We start from the raw sequence: 27,167 nt of genomic DNA on the forward strand, positions 1-27,167 counted from the left end.
ACAACGTTATATGGCTATATATTTGTGTATAAGAGTCCATTCTCTTTTATAAAATATGAGTACTGTGATGCATTTCTTTTAATTTTTGAGAGGAGTACATTAGCCCACCCTTAAATTTGGGAATTGTCAAAAAAAAAAATAGTAAATGTTCTCTAGGACTCATTGTAAATTTGGATGGTCCTCTTTGTCTCCTTGTGTGGGTAAAATATTAGTATCGCCACGTGTCCGTCACTTGTTCGCTTATTGACCTTATTTATCTTCTTTGATAAGGCTTTAAAACGTTATGTGATTACATGATTGAGTACAGGGGGCTGTTCTCTTTTGTAAGACATTGATGATTTCTTCTCAAAATTAGGGAAGAGGTGTTGATCCACCCCTTATATCTGGAATTGTCAAAAAAAAATTATAAATGCTCTCTAGGACCAAAATATAATTTCCGTAAATTTAATTGGTCCTGTTTATCTCCTCCTATGGGTAAAAAAAAAAAAATGCTAAAAATATAAACGTAAGCATCAAGTCGTACCAAATAGAATATTAATGAACTATTTATTTTTTAAATGGGGTTTTATCATGTTTTGTTGTTATATGGTTGAATTCAAGGGCCTATTGTCTTTTATAGGACATGGATACATTGGTGCTACCTTCTCAAAATTTGGAAGGGTACATAGGACAACCCCTTAAATTTGGGAACTGTCAAAAAATAGAATTTGGTAAATGTTCTCAAAAAGCCGAATATACAATTCTGTACATTTGGTTAGTCCTGCTTAACCCTCCTGTTGAAAAAAATATTAGTATGTCTAGATGCTCGCTGCGTGGTTGGTTAGCCTATTGGCCACAATTTATTTTCTATGATGACGCTTTAACAAATTCTGTGATTATATGGTTGAGCAGAGCTAACTCTCTTTTATAGAACATAGATACACTGATGCACTCTTCTTAATTTTAGGAGGGGTACATTAACCCACTTTTAAATTTAGGAATCATGAAAAAGCAAAATTTGGTAAATATCCTTTAGGACTCGATAATATATATTTCTGCAAATTTGAATGCTCCAGCTGATTACCTTTTATGGATAAAAAATATCAAAAAGCCAAATTTTGAAGGTTTTTGACTTATTATATCATCTTTGATTAGACTTAAGTGCATTATATGCTTAGGGTCAATGAATACGACATACAGTTTAACGTGGGATCCGAACTACAAGGGCAATAAAGAAAGAAGAAAAGATAATCAACTGGAAAGAGGAATTTACATTAATTTTGAATTTATTATATTTTCTGTTGTATTTACACCCATGGTAATAATATAATAATTTATTAATTTACTTATTGCTGAAAGAGACACCACAACCAAAGCCTTGATTGACTCACATAAAAGATAAAAATACATGAATAAACAAATTGTGAAAAGTGTATTACAAAAATATAAAAATACGTGCAAAAAACAACATAAATTAATAATCTACCTATCTATCTAATCTATCTATCTATCTATCTATCTATCTATCTATCTATCTATCTATATCTATATATATATATATCTATATATCTATATCTATATCTATATATATATATATATATATATATATATATATATATATATATATATATATATATATATATATAGAGAGAGAGAGAGAGAGAGAGAGAGAGAGAGAGATAAACAGAATTTATGTAAATTTTAACAATACACTATACTGAGTTTGCATAGAATTGTCTAAAAAGAAAAAAAAAATACGTAAAATAATATGACATACTGATTTACATTATAAAAAATATTATTATGTTTTTCTATTCTGTATCATTAGTGAGGAATATAATATAGAAATAAAACCAATTGATCACATCAAAATAATAAAAAGATATATAGCAGATATATTAATAATAAAAAGATATATTAATAATAATAATAATAATAATAATAATAATAATAATAATAATAATAATAATAATAATAATAATAATAATAATAATAATAATAATAATAATATTGGAAAATATATCCACAAAATTTTAAAAAAACCTCAAAATTCATAAAAAAATAAATAGTAATACACAGAACTCATTGTAAAAATTTACACAATATACTATGAATACATAGAATTGCCCTAGATAAAAATGATAACTTATTCATTCGTAATACTCGTGAGATATTGATTTTTATTTTAAGGAAATTGTTTAATAAAAATATCAGGTATTAAGAGTTTCTTATGAATCTTTTGAATATTTTTATTGGAGTATCAACTAAATTATAGTTACAAGAAAAAAGTCGAAAATTTCTAGGGTTATAAGATGGAGTTCAGACGTACAACAAACCGATTAGAAAAATCTTACCATGAATTATACTGTGAATAAATTAGATCTGCTGTAAATTCGTTCTCTGAAAGACGGAAATTAGATTTAACTTCAAAAGAAATTTAAGAATTTTATGATATCAGGTTAATCTGCATACGTAAGAATTTGCATTTTTTGTTATCTCTGGATGTTAGGCGCAGGGGCGGATCCAGGACCGATTTCTGGGGGGGGGGCGGTGGGTTGTCATACTGCTACTTTTAAGGGCTTCAAACTTTGAGATGGGTTATATATATATATATATATATATATATATATATATATATATATATATAAGAAAGTTTCCTCTTCTGGGGGGCGATCGGGGCGATCGCCTTCCCCACTGGATCCGCCCCTTTATTTTTTTTGGGGGGGAGGCGAGGGTCGAAATTTTTTATAACATTCTTCATGAAGTTCTCTTTTCTTATTTCATATATTTATTTCTATATGTTTTCCTTATTGTCAAACTAGGAATCTTATTTCTTTTGTTTGCACGAACTCTTATTAACCTTCATTTGTACGCGTAGGCCTAGTTGTATTTCGACAACGACAAATTTCACACTGTCTTAGATAAATTTTAATACAAAGTTTCTATTATTCGTCAGCAATCTATAAAGTTCCTTAATGGTTGTTATTCTTTCCCTTCCTGATGGGTGCTTTTATAATTAGTTTTATCGATTTTAAAATTCTTATTTGACCACCAGTATGTGTTATCTAATGCCAGCAGATACCACATTGATAGTTTTGAATAACGATGTATGTATGTATTATACTCTTCTGTTTCTTTTCTATTTTTCTTATACTTTGTATATTTGTATTTGCAAAATGATTTGTATAGTTTTATTATTGCATGTTTTCATATACACGTTTCTTTTTATATGAGGTATCTTCAGAAAGAAACCGAACTTTCAAAAAAATACTTTCATTTTCTGCTTCCAGCACCGCGTAGTGGGGTTTTCTCAAACATTTTAACGATAATTGCATCACCCTGCCTTGTGTCATTGTGAGACTGTAGGTGTTGAACTGAAGTTGTGTTCCATACTTGTGGCGATTTTATGGTATTACCAAAATGAAGATTTTGAAAGAGCACTCATGAGTACATCAAATTTTGTTTTAAATTTAGCAAAATAGAAACTAAAAATGTTGGAAAAAGTGTACCGGGAGGAATGTATAAGACGAATTCAGTGTTCTGAGTGGTTTTCAGAGTTTGAAAGCAGAAAGAACGTTCATCAATGACGAGGCAAAGCCTGGGCACCCATCAACATCATGTGATGAAGTTTATGTTCACAAAGCGCGCGATGTTGTACTAAAAAAAAAAAAAAAATCTCCGTTTGACCGTCCGTAAAATAGCTGAGGAAATGAAAATCAGTATACCGTCTTGTAATGTGAAATTAGTTGAAAAACCGCACAGACATTGTGTTGCTACAAAAAATCGTTCCATACTTAAAAAATGGACCAAAAGAGACACTAGGTGGAAGTCTATGAAGATCTTTAGAATCGTAGAAACGAAGACAATAGCTTCTTGAAAATCATCTTGATAGGTGACGAGACTTAGAAAAAATAAGTCTATGGCTATGTCATTGGTGAGGCATTCGTGGGAGGTTGTGAGGAAGGAGACAAAAAAAAAAAAAAAAAAAAGGAAAAAAAGAAAAAAAAAGAAAGAAATATAGATGCTGCACCATGATAATGCTCTTAGCCATTCGGCACTTCTCGTTAGGTAGTTTTTGGCGAAGAACAATACAACTACTATACCCCAACAGCCCTATTAACCTGATTTTGGCATCTGCAAACTTCTTTGTAATGCCCAAGTTGGAATTAACCTTGAAAGTTCGCCATTTCCATAAAACAGGTATCTAAAAAATCCACTACCAGACTTCCAGGTTCTTCCAATAAGTATGTTTCTCCAGGATGAGTTCCAGCAGAGGAAGACGCGCTGGAAACGAAGTATTAATAATCTAGGAAATTATTTTGAGGGAGATAAATCTGAATAACATCCACAAACCGTAATCTCCATTGTATTTACAAAGATCAATTTCTTTCTGGACAAACCTGGTATATTATATATTGAAATGTGGCTTCCCAAGCTGTTCGCTGCCAAATATTTTTTCCTATTATTATTATTATTATTATTATTATTATTATTATTATTATTATTATTATTATTATTTTATTATTATTATTATTAAGATTGTGAATTATACAACATACTAGTTATAGCTCCAGCTGTTAATTTTACATTTTCTTAGCATGTTGTTGTATTAGTTCTTCTAAATAAAAATAATCTTGTGTGTCGACTTTTACAAAAAAAAAAAAAAAAGTATCGATTCGGAAAGATCGTTCACTTATTGTGTCAGTCTGCACGCAAGTTTCGTTAAAAGGTGACAGGTAATTATGGCCTGACAGATACAATTTTAGTAAAATGTCCTACGTTAAAAGAAAGGGGAAAAAATGGAAATGCAATTCTTCCTGAAATCTAAATTTAGCTTTGCAATGGCAATAATTTAAATTACAGTTCTCGTTGATATATGGCATCTTCCTTTTATCTTCTTTTTCTTCTTTTCTTCGTTTTATTACAATCTGTTCTTTTGTGACTGCTTTACCACAGGATTTTTATTGGAACATACAATATAAGGTTTTCGTTTTCTTGTAACGTAGGAGGGAGGGGGGAGTCTTCTGGGTAATCGATAATGAAGGACAGTAGCTTCTTGTCCACTAACAGGTCAAGCAAACGCAGCCAATGGGAATCATTGCAATCTCTCACGCAAGCTTCAAATTGAACAGAAAAACACTACGAGAAATGCACGAAAGCCAAAACCAGTAATATCACGACTTCAAAAGGTATATCTCAGCACCACGTATCAGGATATTGGCTGTAGTTTGTGTCATTCTGTGGATTTTCAAAAAATCGTTTTGCTATTTTGATTTTTGGACAAGTTACAGTAATTGAAGTGTTAGTGTTTTCATCTAAATTCAAAATAATAGTGTTTATACCTGTGCAAATACCTATTAGCAACTAGTACCAAAATTACTTCTTTGGTCTTAGAATATGTGAAGAATAATATTGTGACTGCTTGAATACTAAAAGTTAACAGTTTTAATTGGTTCATCTTAATGTGAAACAGTGTTCTAAATGACAATATCCAGGGTAGTTTACGTAACTATTCTGTTTCAAGTTACTTAAGTTCTGTATGTATTTTTATTTTCAAATTGAAAAATAATTCTTGAAACTCAAACCTCTTGCTGCAAATGAAATATGAACATACCTTAATTACCATAGCTTGTTTCTACTTCTGAACTTAGTTCTCTCCATTTTTAGCAAGTGAAACATGGGAATTATATATAAATAATACTGAACCTAATTATCACATTGTGTCATTATTTATCATGTATGTGAAATCTAAGACTACTGCATCAACTCAGACTAGAGTGATAAAACATGCGTATACACAAACAGTTCTTTCTAGGAGTGTGGCGTCACAGACTACAAACTTCGAAGATGACAACGCGCCCCAGGAAATGTTACAGGAAACGCTAATTAAAACTGCCGATTCATTCAATAGAAATATTACGAGTGAAGCTTGTATTGATTCTACAGCCAATACAAATGCTAATCGTATATTAATTTTAAATGAGTCGCAAACATCTCCGAATATAATAGAAAGAGCAGATGATAATAATTTTAAGTTGCCCGTCATTGTTGGAGAATCAGCGATTCTTGATAATCAATTGCCCACAAAAAATGTTGGAAATCAAACCAATGTCGCTGGACGCTCAACAAGTGAACGAAAGAATCGGGTTGAAATAAAAGTTTCAATTGCTATTGAACCTTATAAAAAATCATAAATACTTAGTAGGAAAATTAAGAAGTGTAGTCTACTTTTAGTGATTTTTTTTGTTCTAGATTTCGAGCATACAAATTAACAATATTTTATAATTTAATTGATATACGTATATGTTAGGCTTGCCAGACGTCTCGGTTTTGAGAGGTTGTCCCGACCGGTTTAGTGTTCAGACACGGTCAGACGGAGAAATTTAGTTTCTAGTTCCGAAGTTATTTAACAATTTCCAGCACTTTTTTCCATCGAGAAGAGCAACGGAAAAGTCAACAGTAAAAGGAGTGCTAATGCTCTGCGAAATGAACTTGGTGATGACTTGCAGTGAATTCTTGATAAAATAAAGAAAAAGAAGAGTTTTTTGAGAAAGCTTCATTAAAGTGAAAAGTATATGCCTGAATAATATGTAGTAGTAGTTTTTCCTTCCTTCCTCGTTTTACGGATGTTAAATATTTACTTGTTAAATTTTATCTTGCTAAAAATGTATATGTTACATATATACCGGTATATATCGGCTGAAACAAATATTGGGAGAAATTGGACTGCTTCAAAAATTAGAACACCAAATTTGCTACTGAACGCCAAATTTTGAGACTAAAATACCTCAAACTGATTCTGCATTATTTATTATTATTATTATTATTATTATTATTATTATTATTATTATTATTATTATTATTATTATTATTATTATTATTATTTATTTATTTATTTATTTATTTATTTATTTATTTATTTATTACAAATCAAAATACTGCCTTTGTGCATACTGATATTTATACAGTGTAAATTTGTTTGAATTATGAGTGCTGTGCAAGAATAAATCTTATATAAGAATTTTGAAAAACACGCAATATGAATTTTCATTGTGCATATGTCTTGTTAAGTTGAGAATTAGCCACAAGAATTTTTGATAAAATGTTAGCATTAACAATGTCCCCGGTTTGGAGTTTCAGAAATCTGACAAGTCTACGCTATGTCGTTACAAGCAGTCTGTGTGTGTCACTGTGGAGAAGAAAAAGAAAGTAAATACAATTTACCCAAGGATGTTATAAAATAGAGGATCTGTCCATATGTATATTCAATCCTATTAAATCAATGAAGCCAAAAAGGAGCCGAGTATCGGCACGTCTGATTGGCTACCCTCGTTTCCGCCATGATTGTTGGCTCAAAAATTGCAATCTTATTGGACGGAGTGGGCAGAATAGAAGTGGCGAAACTGTGACGTATCACTTCAAGATTTTGTTGTAAGGACAGATCCTCTATTTTATAACATCCTTGAAATTACCATTCAACAGTGTACTTTTTATATAATTATGCAATAGATAAGTAAATGAAGAATCTATTCAAGAAGAATAAAAAACTATAAATTATTGGCAACGTACAACATACTTTTTAATGCCATAAAAAAAAGTTTTTCTCGAAAACTATGCATGAGAAGTCACCTTCAAGCATGGTATTTTGTTAATCTCGATGCGATTTAATCATTGATATGTGCTTCATCTTTGGACAACATTATAATAAGATAAATATTAAAGTTTAAGATTTAATCATAATTTTGAATTATACATAACTCGCCACTGTACCTTCTATCATCTTCCTAGTGCCATGTCAAGAGCTTAGTGAGAGTAAATGTTGGTACCAGGTTCATCTTAATAAGTGGCTTAGTTATTGCACAGCATCCATTTGTAGGTTTACGGTAAAAAAAAAGTTTTTTCTCGAAAACCACGCATGAGGATTTGGACTTAGCCACATCATTTTGTTCTGTTTAATTACCTCTATCAATTGGTTTACATATATTATTTTCGGACATTTTTCTTCCGTGAAATGCATTTTACAATTAGATAGTTTCGAGAAAACTAGTAAATAATAGCTAAAATCCAATTTATATTGAAGAAAGACTTCCGTCCAAGCTACATTTTCCAGAAATCAACGCGTTCTGCTCATTAAAAATGAAACGTTATTGTTCCATTATCAGCTCTCAACGTTCGTTTTTTTTCTTAAATCACACAGAGGTAAAAGTGGATCTGAAAAGCTAGGGAGACGCAGGACGTCACACCGTTCACACCGTTCCTCGTGCCTATCTTTGCCCATTTATTTTTTTAGAAACTTGGGGGAACCACAGATATTTTCTGGAAGTGGGGGACGCCGTCCCGTCCCGTTACCCCCATTTTTACCCCTGAAATCACAATTTTAAGATAACACGCTTAAAAGAAGTGCATGCATTAACTGTGAGTCTAAAATAGAAAATGGTTCATACAAAGAAACAAAATAATAAAGATACGAAACATGTCCTATCTTATGAGGTACGGGGGCCAAATCGCGGACAATTTTGGTCTTCTCCAGGTTTGTAGCCAACTTGCAATATATTATTGTATTTACTTGACAAAACGAGGGTATATTAGACTCCAGCATAGGGCAAATTGGGAACAATCGATCCAATTTGCTCAAAGCTGGACCTGTTATGAAATGTTCTACATTATATGTAGTTAAGGACTATTTAGTCACGCCAGAGGCTTAATTTGGGACTACAGGGGGCAGCACAATTGCCCTCCTGAGTTTGACTACATTATATAAGCGTTTTTTGTCCTAGATTTTGCTCTTTCCGTACTAAATTGCTAAACAAGCTTAAATTTGAATTGCAATTTGTAAGTTTCTTATCGCATTTTCGGCATCAAATGATATTATTATTATTATTATTATTATTATTATTATTATTATTATTATTATTATTATTATTATTGGTAAATATAATTGTATTTTCTTTGGACATGAAATAAAAATAATCACTCTTTTGTATAACAAAACAAGTATAATAATGGAAAACAAAGCAGAGGGAAAAGTCACGACAATTAAATTTGAAAGAAAAGAAATACCAGCTCTGTCATTATACAGGTTGTATAAGAAGATAACTGTCATACTGTTTTGATTTGAAAGTCCCTAAAGAGCTTTATGTTAACTGTTGAAACCCTAATGCCATCTAGAAATGGGGAATTGCAATTACGTAAGCTACGAAGTAAATTTTTATTTTTATGAGAGAAAAAAGTACCTTTATTTCACAAAATAATGTCTATTATCTAACTCACATTGAAGCCAAATGCTACACGAATCCATTCTGTTTTCCCCATATTTGTAATATGCTATATCATATTTCTTTTATTTTACCGTTTCAAGGAAAAACAGAAGGGTCTACAAAAATGACTATTTCTGTGTAATAAAGGTCATAGCAACAAGGTAAAACAACTTTTCATGATCTCTTTTCCAAAAAGTAAACGCTCTTGCAGCTCGAAAGCCAGTAGGATGTTTTCTTTCCAGATGCAATAAAGACTAGGGATGCGTACGGACAAGATTTGAGGCTGTCTCGTCTCGAAAATGTGCTGTAAAAGTGATGTCTCGACTCGAAAAATGTATTCTTCTCTATTGGAAGAGCTGTGTCTCGACTCGAATTTTGTCAGGAAAATTCTGTCTCGACTCGTCTCGTGCGCATCCCTAAAAGACACACATGGTCTCGTTGTCGTCAATTTTTCGGAAAGTCTTTTGTTTCTTCAGGATAAATTTATCATTAAATTTTTAGCTATGTAAAAGGTTAAAAGAACCGTTCTGTCACGAAGAAATGATTTGACATAAAAGTATCTCATTTTGATAATAAATTACAATAATAGATACATGCATCGCATTTCGCGATACGTCTCATTTCTATGATTTTATGTAGCAAACTGCGATGCGATACCGCTTTTAAAAAACGCTGCTAATTAAACTCTACTGTGATGTCGGAGAGTATTCTCCTCTCCCTCCCTAATGGGGCGTTTACACTTAGTCGATTTCCGTTCGATTCAGTTGAATTGACGTCACTTTCAACTTAATCGACCGTGTAAACGGGACTTCAACTTAATCGCTTGTTGATCGAAGGCGACTAATCGACTGGCAACTAAATTAAAAGACGTTCTATTTTCTGTGGTTGAAATAATTGAACACATCCATCAATCTGATTCGGCCTAGTTGCTTCGATTTAGTGGCAAATGTAGCGAGTCGATTTAGTAGTGCGACTAAATCGACTAAGTGTAAACGCCCCATAATGAAACGTGAAATGACGGGTAGCTGGTTGGATCCCAATCCGCGCCAAGTAAACTTTATGGTGGTCAAACATCGTCTGTATGGGTTTCCTCGGGGTTCTCCCGTTTCCTCCCATTTTTCTCAATCCATCATTAAATTAATTTCTCATCATCACCGTCTCCTTTATCCTATCCGGCATAATAGTAGTATGTAAAACTCAAAGATTTCATTTCATTTACTCAAAGATTTTACGTGAAATGACGCTGCTGAGTCACATAGTACTCAAGCTGAATCGATTCAGAAGGAAATGCAAATATTTTATACTTGAAAAAGAAACTCCTTTGCTGAGTAATATTCAGAAAACTCTGGCTACTCATCTTCTTGTAAAGATTTTTAATGCCTAAGTCTGATAAATCCAAAAATATATTTCATGTTAGCCTTAACATTTATGACAGAGCTAATGTTGTCAAATTTATGTAGTACAAGAAAAATATCATATTTCATGCTACAGAAAATACACAAATTTCAATCAAACGAAATTGTGTTTTCTCATTGAGAAATTACAAAAAGAGTGCAATTTTTGTTAATGTTTCCTTAAAATGAAAGAAGTGCCTACTTCGTTTCACCAGAAAAGAAAGAAAAGAGTTCCACGACTTGGTTTCTGTAAAGAAACGAATTGCAAGTAAAGTGTTCCTTCTAAATACTACAGATTACACGAATACAGTGACTAAATGTAGATTTTATGAGCTGATACAGCTGATACATTAAACCGGGAATATAAGCCAAACTTTGGGCCTCAGTACGTACGGGTTTGCGTCAACGCAATAAAAAGTTTGCAGTTTTGTTTGTGGTGATAGCCGACATAACACTTACTGTCCAGTATAATCACCCCGTTCCAGATTTTTCACTACATTGCGTCCCACAAATTTTGCTAAGATTGGTACGTCATGAGGTCTTTTTTTTCTTTCTTCGATTTTCCAAATTTCTGATTGCTGAGGAACCAGCTTTTAGGTAGTCAACGTTGATGCATGTATGGAAATCAAATACAACATTTAAAGTAATTAAAATTTGCGAATTAAAAAAATAAATACTAATTAACTGTATGCAGAATAAGAATGTCTCGCTTTAAATTTTTACTTTGTAGTCAGAAATGCTTTATGAGCATTACTAGCCCTAAAAAACAGAAGAAGAACTATTTAAATCTGTTTTATTAATGTTTATATTTCTTTTATACATATATGCTATAAAACTGATACATTTTTAAAATATTTTTCTTCAGTTTGGCTCACTTATTTTTGCTATATATATGTTTAGGGTTGTTTCATCATAATCAGCAAGTAAGTTCATGATTTCATGTTGTACTTTATTATAATAACTAAAGGATAATATTTTAAAGAAATACTGTGCTCAATGTTAACTTAGAAAGTTTGTTTCGCAAGTAATTTCTGGTACACGTAGTTTTGAATAATTTTTTGTTTGTGTAATGCGTTTACGAATAATCACACTACGAAAATAATAGGTTTCGTATTTTAGCATCTCCGTTGTCCTAGAGGCCATGGGCGCCCGAAGAAAATTTTCTGGGGGGTCTCAAATACCGGGTTGCTATATTACGTTTGGTATTTATTTTTATTTGTATTAAGAAAATCTTAAGAAATTTAATATATTTTTGTGAGCCAGTGGGGGAAACTCGGGCCCCAACCTTGCCCTTCCCTTCGGGCACCCATGCTAGAGGCCATTAGGAACGTACGTTCAAGAATTTAAGCCTAGTTAGGTTAGGTTAGGTTAGGTTAAATGTCTTTTTAATATTATTTTTAAACACACTATTTCCATGACAAAATGTAGCTATGTTACGTATAACACCATCTCATTGTCCAGTAATCCGCCTGCTGGAACAAGTTTGTTTTCTTTTCGTATCGTTACTACGGTTTATACTTCTTTCTCATTCATTTAAATGTGATTAACATATTACCACTTATATTTGAAAACATGTAATTCTACTTATAAATAATAATAATAAGTGTCACATACTAAACTACAGCTGAATTTTCCAATGGCAAATAATTGAATTTGATATTTTAGTGGATACAGTCATTTCATGATCCCTACAATAGGAATACTGCTAATACCTGACTGACCATCGGACGAGTGCGGTGGTTTTGGAACTAGAATGCAAGCAGCAGTGTTTCTAACCGGATTACTTGTAATCAATCTATCACAGTTCTTTTTGTCCTGTTCGTAATAAACCACTTCACGCATATGATCAAGTCAGGGGCAGATCCAGGGGGTGGGGCGATCAGGGCGATTGCCCCCCTCAGAATAGGATATTTTTTATTTTAAAAATAAAACCTAAGACTTTTCACCTTTGTATTATAAATGTAAAATAAAACCTAAAATAGGTAGGTCTTACTCTTTTTGGTTTACGTTGCAGAAGTCAAATAAAGCAATTAATTGAAAAAAAAAAAAACATTGGCGTTCTTGCTCAAAAAATGTCCATTTTCGAATTCGCAGGTGGACATTTCTGTTCTAGAAATTGCAGACAATAGCTACTTCTCCTTTTCTAAAGTTGTTTTACCTTTCTTTTTTGCAATACACTCTTACCTTGATTTGACTTCGAACGACCGCTCCCCAAACATTCAGCCTGGATCCGCCCCTGGCTCAAGTTAAGACAAAGTTTAAAAAATTATTGAAGTTATTTGCAGAGCATCTTAAGTAACAAGCAAATAAAAACAACAACAAAAATACACCCTCCATATTAACTTGCGAACAAACTAGCAAGCAGCGTTTCACAGGCGGCTCCTGTTTTATAATGACATCGAATAAAACGTAATCAATTTTTATACAATCTGCTTAATACACGGTATAAGCTCACTGAATTGTCAATTGTGCTATGTTGTTCTTAAATTGGTAATTTCCATTCATATATCACTATTCACAATACATTGCATTACTCAAGAATGGTTCACTACAACCACATAACTTACGGCGTTCTTTACTAAGCGAAAAGAAATTAGGCTATGCCCGCTCCCCTGTCCCCGCTTGCCAAGGAACTGATGTAAACACAACAGCAGCGCCATCCTCCCAAAATCGCACTGCTATCCTGATCAGGTATTAACATCAAGAAATGTGTCGTTGGATTTTCGTAAACGATTTATTAAGACCCTAGTATGAAGCGTGGCGCTTTACGGATCAGAGACGTGGACATCGAGAAGAGCTGATATATCCAAGTTGGAAGCATTTGAAATGTAGTGTTGGCGCAGAATGCTGCGCACATCATAGACCGAAAGGAAAAGAAATGAAGACGTACTAAAGGAAGCTAATGAAGGATGACAGATCATGAAGAAAATGGGAAAAAGAAGAAACAGCATGCTTGGCCATCTTATGACGACCCGCTCGGGAGAGTAATACTCCCGGAAGTACGTTTTTCCGCGCGCTACTCTAGACAGCTGTTTTACGCGCTATTCTAGCCAGTTTTTTTTAAGTTGGTCACAAAATTTATATCATGAAGTACAAGGGGAACAAAACGACCCTATATCATTGAGTACAAGGGCATAAGTAGTACAAGCACTTATCTACATAAAAATAAATAAATCACTTTTTTAAGTATTATTTTCATATTATTTTAATTTAATAAGTGTTCTAAAAATATAAAAAAAAATATTTCCTCGGGCGGGGTTTGGTTTGAACTCGCGCCAAAAGAGGATTTTATTACTAGCATATAGCACTAGCCCACTCGGCCACAGAGGCCGACAAAAGTAAGCCTTTGTTGTCTGCTATTTGAATGCAACGTGGCAAGAAGTGGATAACGCCAACCAATCAGAACTGTGTTTCTCGTTTCTACTTCCGGGAGCATTACTCTCCCGAGCTAGTCCTATCTTATGCGGCACTCCGATTGGATCACCGTGCTGATAGAAGGAAAGGCAGAAGGAAAACCAACCAGGAAGAGGAAGATTAAGGATAGAATATCTAGATGCAGTTACGAAGAAGAGGCCTTATCAAAGTATAAAACAGTTCTCCCAAGGGAGAGAAAAGTTTTAAAATTTCCATGTCGCCCATCAACCTATGGTTGGGATGAACAAAAAGAAGACATGAAATATTTTATATACCGGTTGTTCAGTGTATGCAGAAGAAAATTAAATTTGTACCTTTGTATCCTATGGTTATATCTTGAAGGCTAAGGAAGACAGGTGATTTATTAAAGTGAGCTAATATGAAAAAAAAAATATTGGAATGATAATTTGGGAGGAAGCGGAAGAGCTCCGAGAAAACCCATGACATTGTCCATCAGAAATTCACATGACCTGAGTCGAACCAGGTAGCCTACGTCTTGCACCAGAGGTGATTGCTTTCCATTGAGCTTACCATGCAATCTTTCATTATGCGCAGAATCGTAGCAGGAGTACTGGTGCCAGTACAGAACTAAAAAGAAGTGGAGATTCAATGTTTTACTAAAACAGTACCTGCTGTGTTGTTAGGGCCTATTTCAATATCAATCTTAAGTGTTGCAATATAATACATTTCACTTAGGTTGTCAGATTTTATCTTTTCCAGTAAGTTTTTCGTTTATCTGGCATGTTTTATCATGTGAAACCATGTTATGAATATCACATATTGATTTTTAAAAATCCCCTTTTCCCTTAATAGTCTTGCAACTTTACATTTCACATAGTTTTTCGGAAAGAGGAGAGTATTGTAACTTCGAGATTCACCCTTGCACAGGACCTTACCTAGATGACATACATATTAAGGATACACAATTTTGTTCCCATTTTCATGAAGCAATATTAACTACTAGATTATGCTTTTTAAATCAATCTGTTTAAAGACTTACTTATCTAAAATGACGATAACTTGGTTTAAAAAGGAACAACGAGTTTAAGACTGCACGTGTTTATTATCTATGTTTTGAGAGTAAGAAGAAATACATTTCCGTTTCAATATTGATAACAGAATTTCCTTTAGAATTGTTTTGAAAGCTCCACGTAGATACAATTTTTTAATGGCTGAAAGCGTGCATCATTCTATATTTTGTATGGTAAATACTGCATACGTGCTTATTTCTTTGTTCAATATTTACAGATAGATATTGAATCTACGAAGTTTTAAATCGCAGAAATAAAACAATCTCTTTTCTATAGCACACGTTTCATATTCATTGAAAAATCCTTGCAAATTGATATGGAAAAGCTGTAGGAAAGTTATGAAAAACAGGGGAAAATGAACCATAATCAGGGACGTATGCAGGAATTTATTTCGGGGATCCAAACTCAATATGAAGATAAATTATATTAAAATTTGTAAAATTGCCCCTAAAATTAGACTTAATTCATAGAATAGTCGGGATCTCGGAGTATCCGGACCCTTAGGATCACCCTTTGCTTACATCTCTGGCCACACCGAAACAAACAAACAAACAAAAAGTAATATTTTACTATGACTGCTTTATTTCTTACAATAGAGTTATTTGAAAAGCATGTGTTGAAAGAATCATCTTTAATGCCATGCACGTTATTGATATAAACCAACATTCAAGATTAAGATAAGGTTTTCAAAGGAGTTCTAATTGCTTCATATTGACTAAATGGCGGGGCACAATGAAATAATAGATGGGGTACAGAAACGTATGCAGCAATTTATTTCGGGCATCCAAAGATTTAAATCGAAATATTATGTGAGGATAAATTATATTAAAATTTATTATGTCCCGAAAATCAAAGAAGGGGCCTAAAATTATAGAAAAGTCGGGATTTAAGGGGATCTGAACTCCAGAACCACCCCCTGTGAGCGTCCATGATGGAATATAATGATAATAACTATGCTTTTGGTAAAACTATTAATTTGAGATTATACCAAAGAGATATCACTTTATACTTAGATTAAAATTTTAAAAAAAGCTTCGTTTTGCCAAAGAAAAAGCCTTACGAAATGTTTGCATTGAGTAATCAGCAGCAAAAGACTAACAACTGTTTTATCTTTTTGGTGCGACTACATAACCTAGTCATGCTGCTATTTCTCTTGATGTAGCAGAGCTAATTACAATAAAAAAGGCATAATGAAACAATCAAACTGGGACACAATAAAACGTTTCATTGCATCCCAAATCAAAGTGTTTCATTGTGCCCCTTCTCTAGCTATTCTAAATTAACAAACTTTCCTAAGTAATATGAAATGTACACGTTCGTGGTTTTTGAAAAGAGTGCTGTAACTTTTAAGTTATATCTAATCTTCAACAATAATAACACTTTAAATAAGTCAATATTTCAATTATAAAGCTTTACAAAATTTTACTTTTCATCAAAAAGTAGCAGAAACCGTGCGGAAAACAGAAATCATAGCTATGTGCAAAGTACCGGTATTATGTGAGGACGATACCGCTTTAGTGTTGCTTCCGTCTGAGTTTAAAATGTTTGCTTCTGGCACTTAATAAATCAGCTTGTTTCATGTCTCCTTTGTTTCACTGTGCCCTACTTTCTCCTAATGCGTATGAATAATATTTCCGTGTTCGACGTAACACGCAATATGAAGATATAGTGTTGATATTTGTAGAATATTCATTTAGTTCTCGATGAACAGGGGTAGGCCTATGTGAGATGGAAGGAGAGAAAGAACAACATACATAACACCTTTATGTACAAAAGTTGTCAACTTACTGCAAGAAACACAAATGAAACATTATCAAAAAATTGGTTCAATAGATCTTAAAATTTTTGAATAAATACAGTATACAGTGTAAAAAAAAACTTAAAAGGTGCAATGAATTGTAAAATAATGAAGGGAAATCAAGTAGCTTATTATCATCTTCTCTTTCCTTCTTTCAGTTTAACGTCGCACGTTATGCCCATTAGGCTAAGGGAGATGTGATTAAGGCAAATTAATGATGATGAAAACATTGGTGGAACGAGAAAGTGGGAGAAAACGGGAGTACCATGGAAAAACCCACGGACATGATATTGTCCACCACAAAACTTAGTTGGCCAGGGGATCCCATGCACCAGAAATAATCGCTCTACCACTGAGCCACGGAGCCCCATCTTTTCATGTGTATGTTTACTCACTATACAAATTTACACCATTGAACCATCTGACATGAGGAAGCGGTGGATCAGTGGTAGAGCGTTCACATCCGGTGCTTGGGGTCCCTGGTTCGATCCCAGTTCGCGCCGTGTGGATTTTGTGGTGGACAAACACTGTGCTCTCGGGGTTCTCCCACTTTCTTTATTCCACCATTTTACTCATCTCTCATCACCGTCTCCTTTAGCCTAACCGGCATAACCTTGGGACGTAAAACTTAAAGATTTCATTTCATTTCATTTCATCTGACATGAATTTCAAATCACTTTGATCAAAATGTGTCTCCAAAAAGAGAAGGTGTTCAAAATTTATGCAAAAATAGAGTATCTCAAAAAAACTGCTCAAGTTAGAAAGAACGTACACTTCACATTAAAAATAGATGGACACGTTCCAGCATTTTCGAGAATGCTGCTTCTAAGGGGAAAGGGGCAATATGTCTATAATCCTTTATTTGTTTTGAGTTTAACGTCCCACAATTATGGACCGAGGAATAAGAGAAATCAAGAAAATGGGAAGAAATGGAACAACTCCGAGAAAACCGATAGAATATGGTGTTTGTCCACCATATAACCCACTTGGAGCGATCATAAAATGGCAAAATGAGGAAAAATGTTGAACCGTTTAAAACATTTAAAAAAAACAGTTAACACTTACGTCGACCTGTTTCTTTAATTACTTTGGAATGAAATGTCTATCCTAAGGAAGAATGAAAGGTTTAACATTTCTACAAAGAATAACAACTGCACCGTTTGAAATAAAGTTTTGAATATATTTAGTACTTGGATGGAGCGACTAGATGACTCCATTTTCAAGAGGAATGTCTCCTTTCTCAGAAAGTCATTTGGTGTCCCGAGAAAAATGCAAACAGGATGCAAAATGCCCCTTTAAAAACTAATAATAATAAGCATTCCACTTTTGCTTCGTAGCTACAAATGCGTTTTTTCAGGGAGGAATATGTCTGACAGCAGTAGTACGGTATTTTATTTACGTGAATAGGGTTTCATTTCCGAGAAATTTAGTCTGCATACTCTGAGCTGCCAGCGGTAGAAGTGATACGGGGCAGGGGCTACTAAAGCTTCGAACTCGCTCACCTAAAATATGTCGATAACCTAGACATCGAGGAATACAATTCTATATAAAAATTAGATAGATCTTTCATTTACTGTATCATTCTAACATTTTCTTCGTTCATGGATAGTAATAATTACAATCAAGAATGAATTCAGGGGGTAGCCCGGGGAAATCTCTCTCCCGAAGAAAATTCATTTTCCCCGGAGAAACTCAAAATTTCAATCACATAATGTAGAAGTTACTTCACCCAAACTCTTCTCCCCCCGAGGAGTTCATATTCCGCCCCTTCGGGTGAAAATGTCTGAATTCAACACTGATTATAATACTCAGTCAAGATAACTACACTATCTAGACATAACTCAGTACCTAAAGGTAATAGAAAACGTATGCTACAATATACTGTTCTTTTTTAATTTCTGTTAAATGTGTTGAGAATTCACGCTACTTATATGTTAGTGTTAATTCCATGAAAACAGGATTTAGTACTAAATTTAAATTATACGGAAATTCCTTCATGTCCTGGTTAAGTATTTGACACAGACAATAATAGTCAAGTCAACACAAATCTATTTTCTGTTTGCCTTCTTTTTCATTCCTCATTTCCTTAAAGTAAGTGTCAAGTAGCGTGTCAGGTAACGTTAGAAGTGGGAGGCATAAGTCACGCGATGAGAAATCAACAAAAGCACATAAAATTGTTTACGATACTTTACATTTATGATAAACAGAGATTCCGCATTACCAGACATTAAGTAAGTAATTTGTACAGGAAGAAATCTGAATAAGGCGGCCTGATGAGTCTGTTATATGCTTTGTTATTGATGAAAACATGGAGAAGATGACTCGTTAATACTTCTTAAATGGGATCATTTCACAGTGTTAAAATAAAGTATCGCTTTAGAAACAATCTATAGGCATACAGTATATAGAACACGTGTCAGTTTATTTTATGATGCAAAATGATGTGCGTGGTGAAAAGATCAGAAACACGAGGACTGTGCCAAAAGTAATGCAAAATAAGCAGGACATTCCGAACTTTAAAATGACTTTCATTGTTCCGAATTACGCCTAAGAGGAAAATGTTATATGGCGGGACCACCAACTTATCCAAAACATTTACGAAATATGCGATAGAAACTCTTAGTGACATCTATAAATTTTGACCTATGATTTCAGATATCAATATGGTTCTATAGGTGATTTTATTTTGGGGGGGGGGGCAGCAATGAAATTATCACCAATGATGTTTGTTAGTCTTTATTTATACTGGATAAATAGTTCATAGCTTTTGTTCAATTAATCGCCAATAAGCTGTTGCTATGTATGTTTTTGGTTTAAATTTTCAATGCAATTTTCATTTGGATATGGGATATCAGCGATCTGCAAATGCACGATAAGCATATCCCACTTTTGGTTTGCCAAAATGAGGCAACACTAGCTCTCATAGTTTTGTTATTAATCAACATAGATATTCAAACTTTGAATGCTGATAAAATAAGAGTTACTAAAGGAAATAATATCAATTTCATCTTTGAAGCCCACTCCGAAATCGCGTTTGGCAAAATTCTGATGTCCACTCCTTCGGACACTTCTTTACGGAGGGGGGGGATTTTGCCTCTTGTACGTCACCGAATCGATATGCCCAAGACGGTCCGAACAGATGGAAGTCAGAGGACGCCAGATCAGCACTGTATGGTGGATGGTGGACCACTGACCAGCCCAACTTGAAGATCGCCTGCATTGTTGCAAACCTTGCGTGTGTATGGGCGTGCATTCTCATGATAAATGTAGATTTCTTCAAGATTTGTCTTGTCCTAGTGCCTTCTTTAATCCCTTCTAAGAATCACAATATACCTTTCAGTCTTCAAATATGTCCTTACTTGTGATATAATCTGGAAATACGTGCATAAAAGGCACGTTAGCAACTTAAAAAAAAATCGGGTAGTGTTTGAAGCATATCATTAACTTTTCTTTTTAAATCACAGTTGACGAATAAAGAAACAGTTCGTATTGTTAGGAATTTATTTTTCCTAAATTTATAAATTTACGGAACTCCGTCGTGGCTACATAGTTTCCCTTTGGACGTCCGGTTTCATTCCCGGTGTGAATTCATGTGGATCCTAAGTTACCGTTCGCCCTTCTCTTCCCTTACCTAATTTAGGAGTATTTTATATTATTTATTTCCAGGACTATATCATAAATTTAAGACCATCTTTATTGTCATTTCTATTTTCAGATTGTTTTAGACACTTCTGGATTTCGGTTTTTATCTTGATCGAATTTAGCTAAATTCAACCGATATCTTAAGAAAGCCATCAAGGTCTCTTTATGCCAAATTTGGTCTAAGAAGATGGAGTCGTTTCTACATGGATAGACTGATAACACGATCCTAGCATTGGTGTAATCAGATTTTGCTAAGGAAGGCCATGACTTCTTACTTCTAAGAGTTGAAACTATCTTTCCGAACATTTTGTTACAATAATGTTTATTCTCGTTTTGAATAGTGTTGCCCACATGACGAGATTTAAAGCTGTCTCTTCATCAAAGTACTGTCTCGTCTCAAAATGTATATCTGTATTATTTCAAAAGGTCTGTCTCATCTCGTGAGCAACACTAATTCGGAACCTCCCACCCCTATTGCCCCTCCACTATGCTTCGCAATTTAATAGCACTCGCTTCTTTGTCTATTTTAGATTTCACCTGCTTACTTGAAATGTGCAGTTACAGTATAGCAGTATAGTTGATTCAATATTAAATATGCAACACGTATAAGTAACACAAAATCGCTTTGCGTAAACTGCGATTAACTTGACACTTTTCAATCCTACGCCCGAGTAGGGCTCGTAATACGTCATTAATATAAAAGGCTGGAGATCGAATGTAGCTAGAGTTTTGCATATGACTCTTTAGGGTGCCTTTTTTTGCAAGTGGTGGTTGTAGGTTGTGTAGAAGTATATTCAGGCTGATAACCCCCACACACACGCACAAAGAAATCGCTATTTAACGGTGAAACTATGGATGTCTTGTAGGCTAGAACATTATGCCAAATTTCAACTATTTCTCCTTATTGTTTCTCGTACGTTTTTTCATGTAAATGAAAACAATTTATTTGATGTAACTTTGTAGCAATTTCACTAATGACATCTATCAACAAGAATTTTAGAAAAAACTAAAAAATGCATCAAAAGATTGCGATCTTGGCCAAAAGTTAGATTTTGCATTAGGGGTCACGAAATTTTTGAAGAGCCTCTAAATCGAGTTTTCATATTTTTACGGAGTGAGCACATCATACTGAGTTAAGCGGCAGTTTGGGTTTGGCCACATATAACGCCCACAAGAAAATTTTTGATTGAAATATACTTTATCTTGGATCAGGGGCCACAAAACGTTTTGAACGGCCCCTAAATCGAGTTTTCATATTTTTACGGAATCAGCGCATCATACTGAATACAAGATTTTTTTTTTTTTAATCGAAACATATTGGATCTTTTGATATAATAACAAGCAATCCTTGTACTTCTTTTTCACGTTAAGTTCTAATTTTTCTTATATATATATATATATATATATATATAGGAAATGAGTGGAATATGAACATAGTTAATGAAAATACTAATATATCTAAAAAATGATGTATTGTAGCGAATAAAAGTTATCATCAAGAGAAAGCCTGGTTTTTCGTCTACGAACGTTAAAAAGTACAAGGTTGTACATACTTTTGTTAGTGAGTAATAAGCAAGTTAGTAAGGTAAGTGCGCAGTGCTCATATTTTCCGTAGCACAAGGGTAATATGAGCACTTAATAGGGCAAATATGAGCATCATTTCTTTTTTAAAATATTTTCACATAAAATGTAAAAATGCACAAAAGAAAAAATAAACGTAAATGATTATAATAACGAGCGAAAGACAATTGCATATGCACATAAACTAACTAACTAACTAACTCTATGGCCTATGGAACCCGGAGGTTCAATGCCGCGTTTACAAAAGCTCTCCATTGACTTCTATTCTTAGCTAACTGTATCCAGTTTCTACTTTGTATACCAATCTCTGCGAGATCCATCTTAATATTGTCCTCCCATCTGTGCCTAGGTCTTCCTAATGGTCGTTTTCCGATTGGTCTTCCAGTCAAGACTTTGAAAGCGTTTCTACTTTCTTCCATTCTAGCTACATGACCCGCCCAACTGAGCCTCCTAGACTTGACGACCCTAACAATGTTGGGTAAACCGTATAAATTATGTAGTTAAGTTTCCGCCATTCCCCATTCCCATTCCTTTTGGGTCCGAATATTCGTCTCAGGATCTTGTTCTCAAATACTTTCAGTCTATGTTCTTCCCTCAGAGTAAGCGCCATGTTTCGCAACCATACAGAACAACAAGCATGATTATCGTATTGTATAACATGCACGTAAAACACAGTTCATTTCAAGAGTCCTGTCTATTGGTTTGACGTAAATAAATAGACATTAAATCTGCTACAATAATCACAAACAAAGAACTCAGCGCTCTAAACCTTCACACAAAACACATGATACCAGTCTTGGCACATATCATATTGAATCCATTCTTCCCCCTTGGAGTCTTCACTAAACTTTCCTTTACAATAATGGCAAATACTATCATTCTCCTCACAGTGTGTGGATGAGTATGTCCTCTTTCTTGGCGTAGCATTTCTGGTGTTTTCTTCAATAGAACAATTATTATCCACTTGAGCTTTAGGTTTATATATGGATGTCTGTCTGTTCACCTTTACAGGAAGTCTTCCTTTTGAACTGCCTTTGAACTGAAGCTATGTTATCAGTTCCCTTGATGTAAGTTCTCGTGCTTTTCCTCTATGTCTTCCTTATTTGTTGCTTTGGCTCTGAATAGCAGGAGAGGAAAAATGATTTGTCAATTTTCCGCGGTGTTTGAGGAACTTGCTTGATAGTGTTTCCTGAGGCGCTCGATCATCCAGGTTGAGGTTCAATGTTTGCGAAACATGCAAGTTCTTGACCTGTGAATGTATTGGTTGGTGATGTGTGCACCAGAGCAACATCAGGTAGTGTAGAAGAGCTTGTTGCGTCATTATTACCAGAAGATGACCTTAAAGTGTCTTAAGAAACATAGGGAAAATAATTCTCTGCAACATAAGCGTGATCTGGATAGCATGTACACCTGGCCACAGTCCAGTTGCTTTAAACGCATTCGAAGCAATTCCAACAGTAGGATTAGTATTCCATGTTTTCGTGATCATTTTAGCAAATTCTAATTTGGTAAATGCCCTGCTGTTATGAACCTGAAGATTGTGGAATTTATATCATCCATGTTATTACAAATTATATTATTACGAAATGTCTACTTTAGTTAACATCTTCAAAAGCTCTTCACGTCCATTTCTCTCATAATTAAAAAAAAAAAAAAAAAAAAAAAAAACATGTGTGCCCATATTAAATTGAATTCAAAAGCTCATATTTTACCAACTGCTGATGATGTTTTAACATGTTGTAGTTGACAACACCATTTATAGGAAAGATATGAACAGAAGACTGGCGTTGTGTCCCTAGACAGGACTGACTATAAATACTGTGACAAATATTATACAACGCATAGATACCAAGTTTTAGCTTATTGTCGGTTACCCTGATTTAAATATAGCTCCAAAAAGCTACATTTTTTTTCTAGGTACCTGTAAACTTGTCTTTTATTTCACAACTGCATCTAACGAACTTGGGTTCCTCTCTGCAAATCCATGAAACGCCAACCAATGCTACCAACTTCGTTGTTTTCCTCTTGCGCTAGGTATGTGTCCGCTGTGTGAATTTAAACTTCGTGCTGCTCATATTTTCGGATTGCTCATTTCAGCTGACTTCCCCTATACAAGGCTGTAGTCGGCGGTACACGGGGGTACACGCCGTATACCCTCTGCTTAATCTTAGTCATTAGAGTGTACCTTCTACTTCAAAGCGTATAATACTTTCTACTTTTGTTTCGTTTATATTTATTTATTTAATTGGGTCATGACTCCAATGATAACCCGGCGTTGAGATGTGGTGCCTTCGCCCAGTTCTTCGGAACTGCTGCAGTCAGCCTGATCCTCCAGGTTGGGGGTTGTATCGGGCCGATCAACCGGCATTTAAAACCTGGGATCGAGCATAATAGAAAGATAAGCCTCTGATATGGACTGCTCTTTTTGGATGTCAACTTTGCTATGGCATGTTTATGAGAAATGGATTTGTGGTTTTACGACGCATGGCCCCAGAACCATGGGATGGAGGAGTAAAGTGCATGGACTGGATCAAATGGTGCCGTGAATGGTTAGTGTGAGTCTTTGGAAGTGGTGATTTAAGTGAGAAATGCAATCAAGAAGATGGCATGAAATGCTTTTAGACTATAAAACTGTAACGTAGCCTTTATACAGGGTGTCCAATATACAATACAACCTGGAGTTTGGGATAGTAGAACTTTTGAACCTGAAGCGATACACAAATAATGGTTATACCGAAATGAAGCCTTGTTCATGCATATATTTTTAAACTAGGAAGCAACGATTTAAGCACTCTAGGAACCACACAGTGTTGCCAGATGTAACCAAAGGTGTAAATATTTTTTTTTGCAAAACATGTAAATTGACTCATAACTCATACGTATGGATGTTCTGTCATTAATTTTCAGCTTGTTTAGTTGGAGTAGCTTGGAAATTATGAAGCAGAGAAAAGAGTTTTTCATTTCCATCGATAACTAATCGGATGGGGCCTCTGTAAGGGGGAACTAGGGGAAATCGTAGTTTTCATGAATTAACACTCTGAATTGACAACTTTGCTGAAGTTTCAGTGCATCAAAAGTGTGTTAAAGGTCTGTCTACATTATGCAATTCCTGAAAAGAACGAAAAAGAAACTGCGAAATTATTATGATAAAACTGTTACTTACATGCACCCGGCAACACTGCTACTAACACGCAATGAGTTATCTGCTGGAAGTACCCCCTGTTTTGATTCAAACACAGGTTCACACGTTTCACCATGTTGGCAGCAACTTTACGAAGAGTAGAAGTATTAATGTTCTCAATGGTACTGCGAATGTTCGTTTCCAGGTCTTGTATAGTTCGAGGATTGTTCTTGTATACCTCTTGCTTTTAGTAGCACCATAGAAATGAATAGCAGCGTTGCCTGGTGTATGTAAGTAAAAGTTTTTTCATGATAATTTCAAAGTTTCCTTTTCATTGTTTTCAGGAATTGCATACACTGAAACATCAGCAAAGTTGCCAATTCAGAGTGTTAATTCATGAAAACTACGATTTTCCTAGTTCCCCCTTACAGAGGCCCCATCCGATTAGTGGAAATGAAAAATTCTTTTTTCTGCTCCATGGTTTTTAAGTTACTCCAACTAAACAAACTGGAAATTAATGACGGAACATCCATACATATGGTTGAATCAATTTACATGTTTTGTAAAGAAAAAAAAAACTTTGGTTACATATGGCAACACTGTGTGGTTCCTAGTGTACTTCAATCGTTGCTTCCTAGTTTAAAAATATATGCATGAACAAGGCTTCATTTTGGTATAACCATTACTTGTGTATCGCTTCAGATTCAAAAGTTCTACTATCCCAAATTCCGGGTTGCATTGTATACTGGACACCCTGTATTTTAACTGAATCAATACATGCGTTTTACTATGTTCATTAAAAACGCCTTCTATGTATATATATATAAACATTTGTTTGAAGCAACTTTATACGAATTTGACTAAACAATTCCAACAAATGTTGTACTCGAAATGGATATTCAAAGATTCCGCATATCTATTTTATTTTTAGTACCTGATACCCATGTTTTAGAGCAGCACTAAACTGCCAGAAAACTGAAATTTATCTAGTTACATAAAGTCAGGAGTGAGCGTTAACACATTATTGTCATCGCATAAAATCTTTCTGGGTGACTTTTTTTTAGGAGACCTAACTCTCTCTGTCCTTCTCTAGTTACACCTATGGATGCAGGATTGTGATAACTAGCTTTAGGACATGTCAACCAAGAAGAAAGGTGGGGCGAGGAGGTGATAATACATGAAAAAAAAATATTAATTGAATCAGTACATTACTTCTGGTTTCTAACACCGGGTTTTCCTTTCTTTGGCAAGTTTTCACAACGATATTTTAAGAGAAAATATTGCTACCAAAATACGCAAAATCTTGAACAGCACCTAATAGAAGAAAAGAAACTTGCCTTTTTCGTCCAATTAAATCGATGCATTTGACTAACAAAATAGAAAATTAATGTTACCTTGCAATGTCATATAATCGAGCAGCCACTCCATGAAGTCGAGGTTGAGCGCTGGACTTATTTTCGAACATCTTGCATATTGAGCGCACCAATGACATCGATGCAGATTTAACGTCTGATTTTTTCATCTTGCTTTCTGTACACTTCTTGTTGAGATAACCTATATGCACTGTTTGTCTTACTGCAATGTGTTAAGTTGTGTTATAATTGATCTCATCCGCTGACATAATAAACAAGCTATTTTGAAACGGAAGCAGATTAGCAGGAAGGAAGGAAGTTAATAGTAAAAATAGATCAGGAGAGATGTCGAAGAGGAGTTTTTTTTTCTGTTACTTGAGATTGCAAATTATCTGGATAAATAAGCATCTGATATAAAGGAAAAAAGTGTTTGAAATAAAAGGTTATTATTTTGGAAGGGAAATACGTATGTGATAAAAGTAGCTCCCTCGTTACCCTGTGGATGGGGTAGTGATGTCAATCGGTTTAACTCGAGCCCTGAATCACTGGCTCAGCTCGAGGTCCGGCTCGACTCGGTTCAATTAAGCCAACAGCTCGA

The 27,167-nt window shown here is 34.4% G+C and overlaps 1 protein-coding gene across 2 annotated transcripts in view; it reads left to right on the plus strand.

Annotated features, from left to right (window-relative positions):
* The first annotated feature begins 11,453 nt into the window (after positions 1-11,453).
* LOC145690138 (prostaglandin G/H synthase 2-like) overlaps positions 11,454-27,167 on the plus strand; it is a 159,941-nt gene continuing 144,227 nt past the window's right edge. For both annotated transcript variants that reach the window (XM_081764735.1, XM_081764736.1), the window contains exon 1: positions 11,454-11,553. In XM_081764735.1, the coding sequence (XP_081620861.1) occupies position 11,553 (1 nt within the window). In that variant the 5' untranslated portion in view covers positions 11,454-11,552. The remainder of the gene's footprint in view (positions 11,554-27,167) is intronic.

This window comes from Thermobia domestica, chromosome 7 (genome assembly GCF_964235325.1).
Source record: "Thermobia domestica chromosome 7, izTheDome1.hap1.1, whole genome shotgun sequence".
NCBI classification, from domain to species: Eukaryota; Metazoa; Arthropoda; class Insecta; order Zygentoma; family Lepismatidae; genus Thermobia; species Thermobia domestica.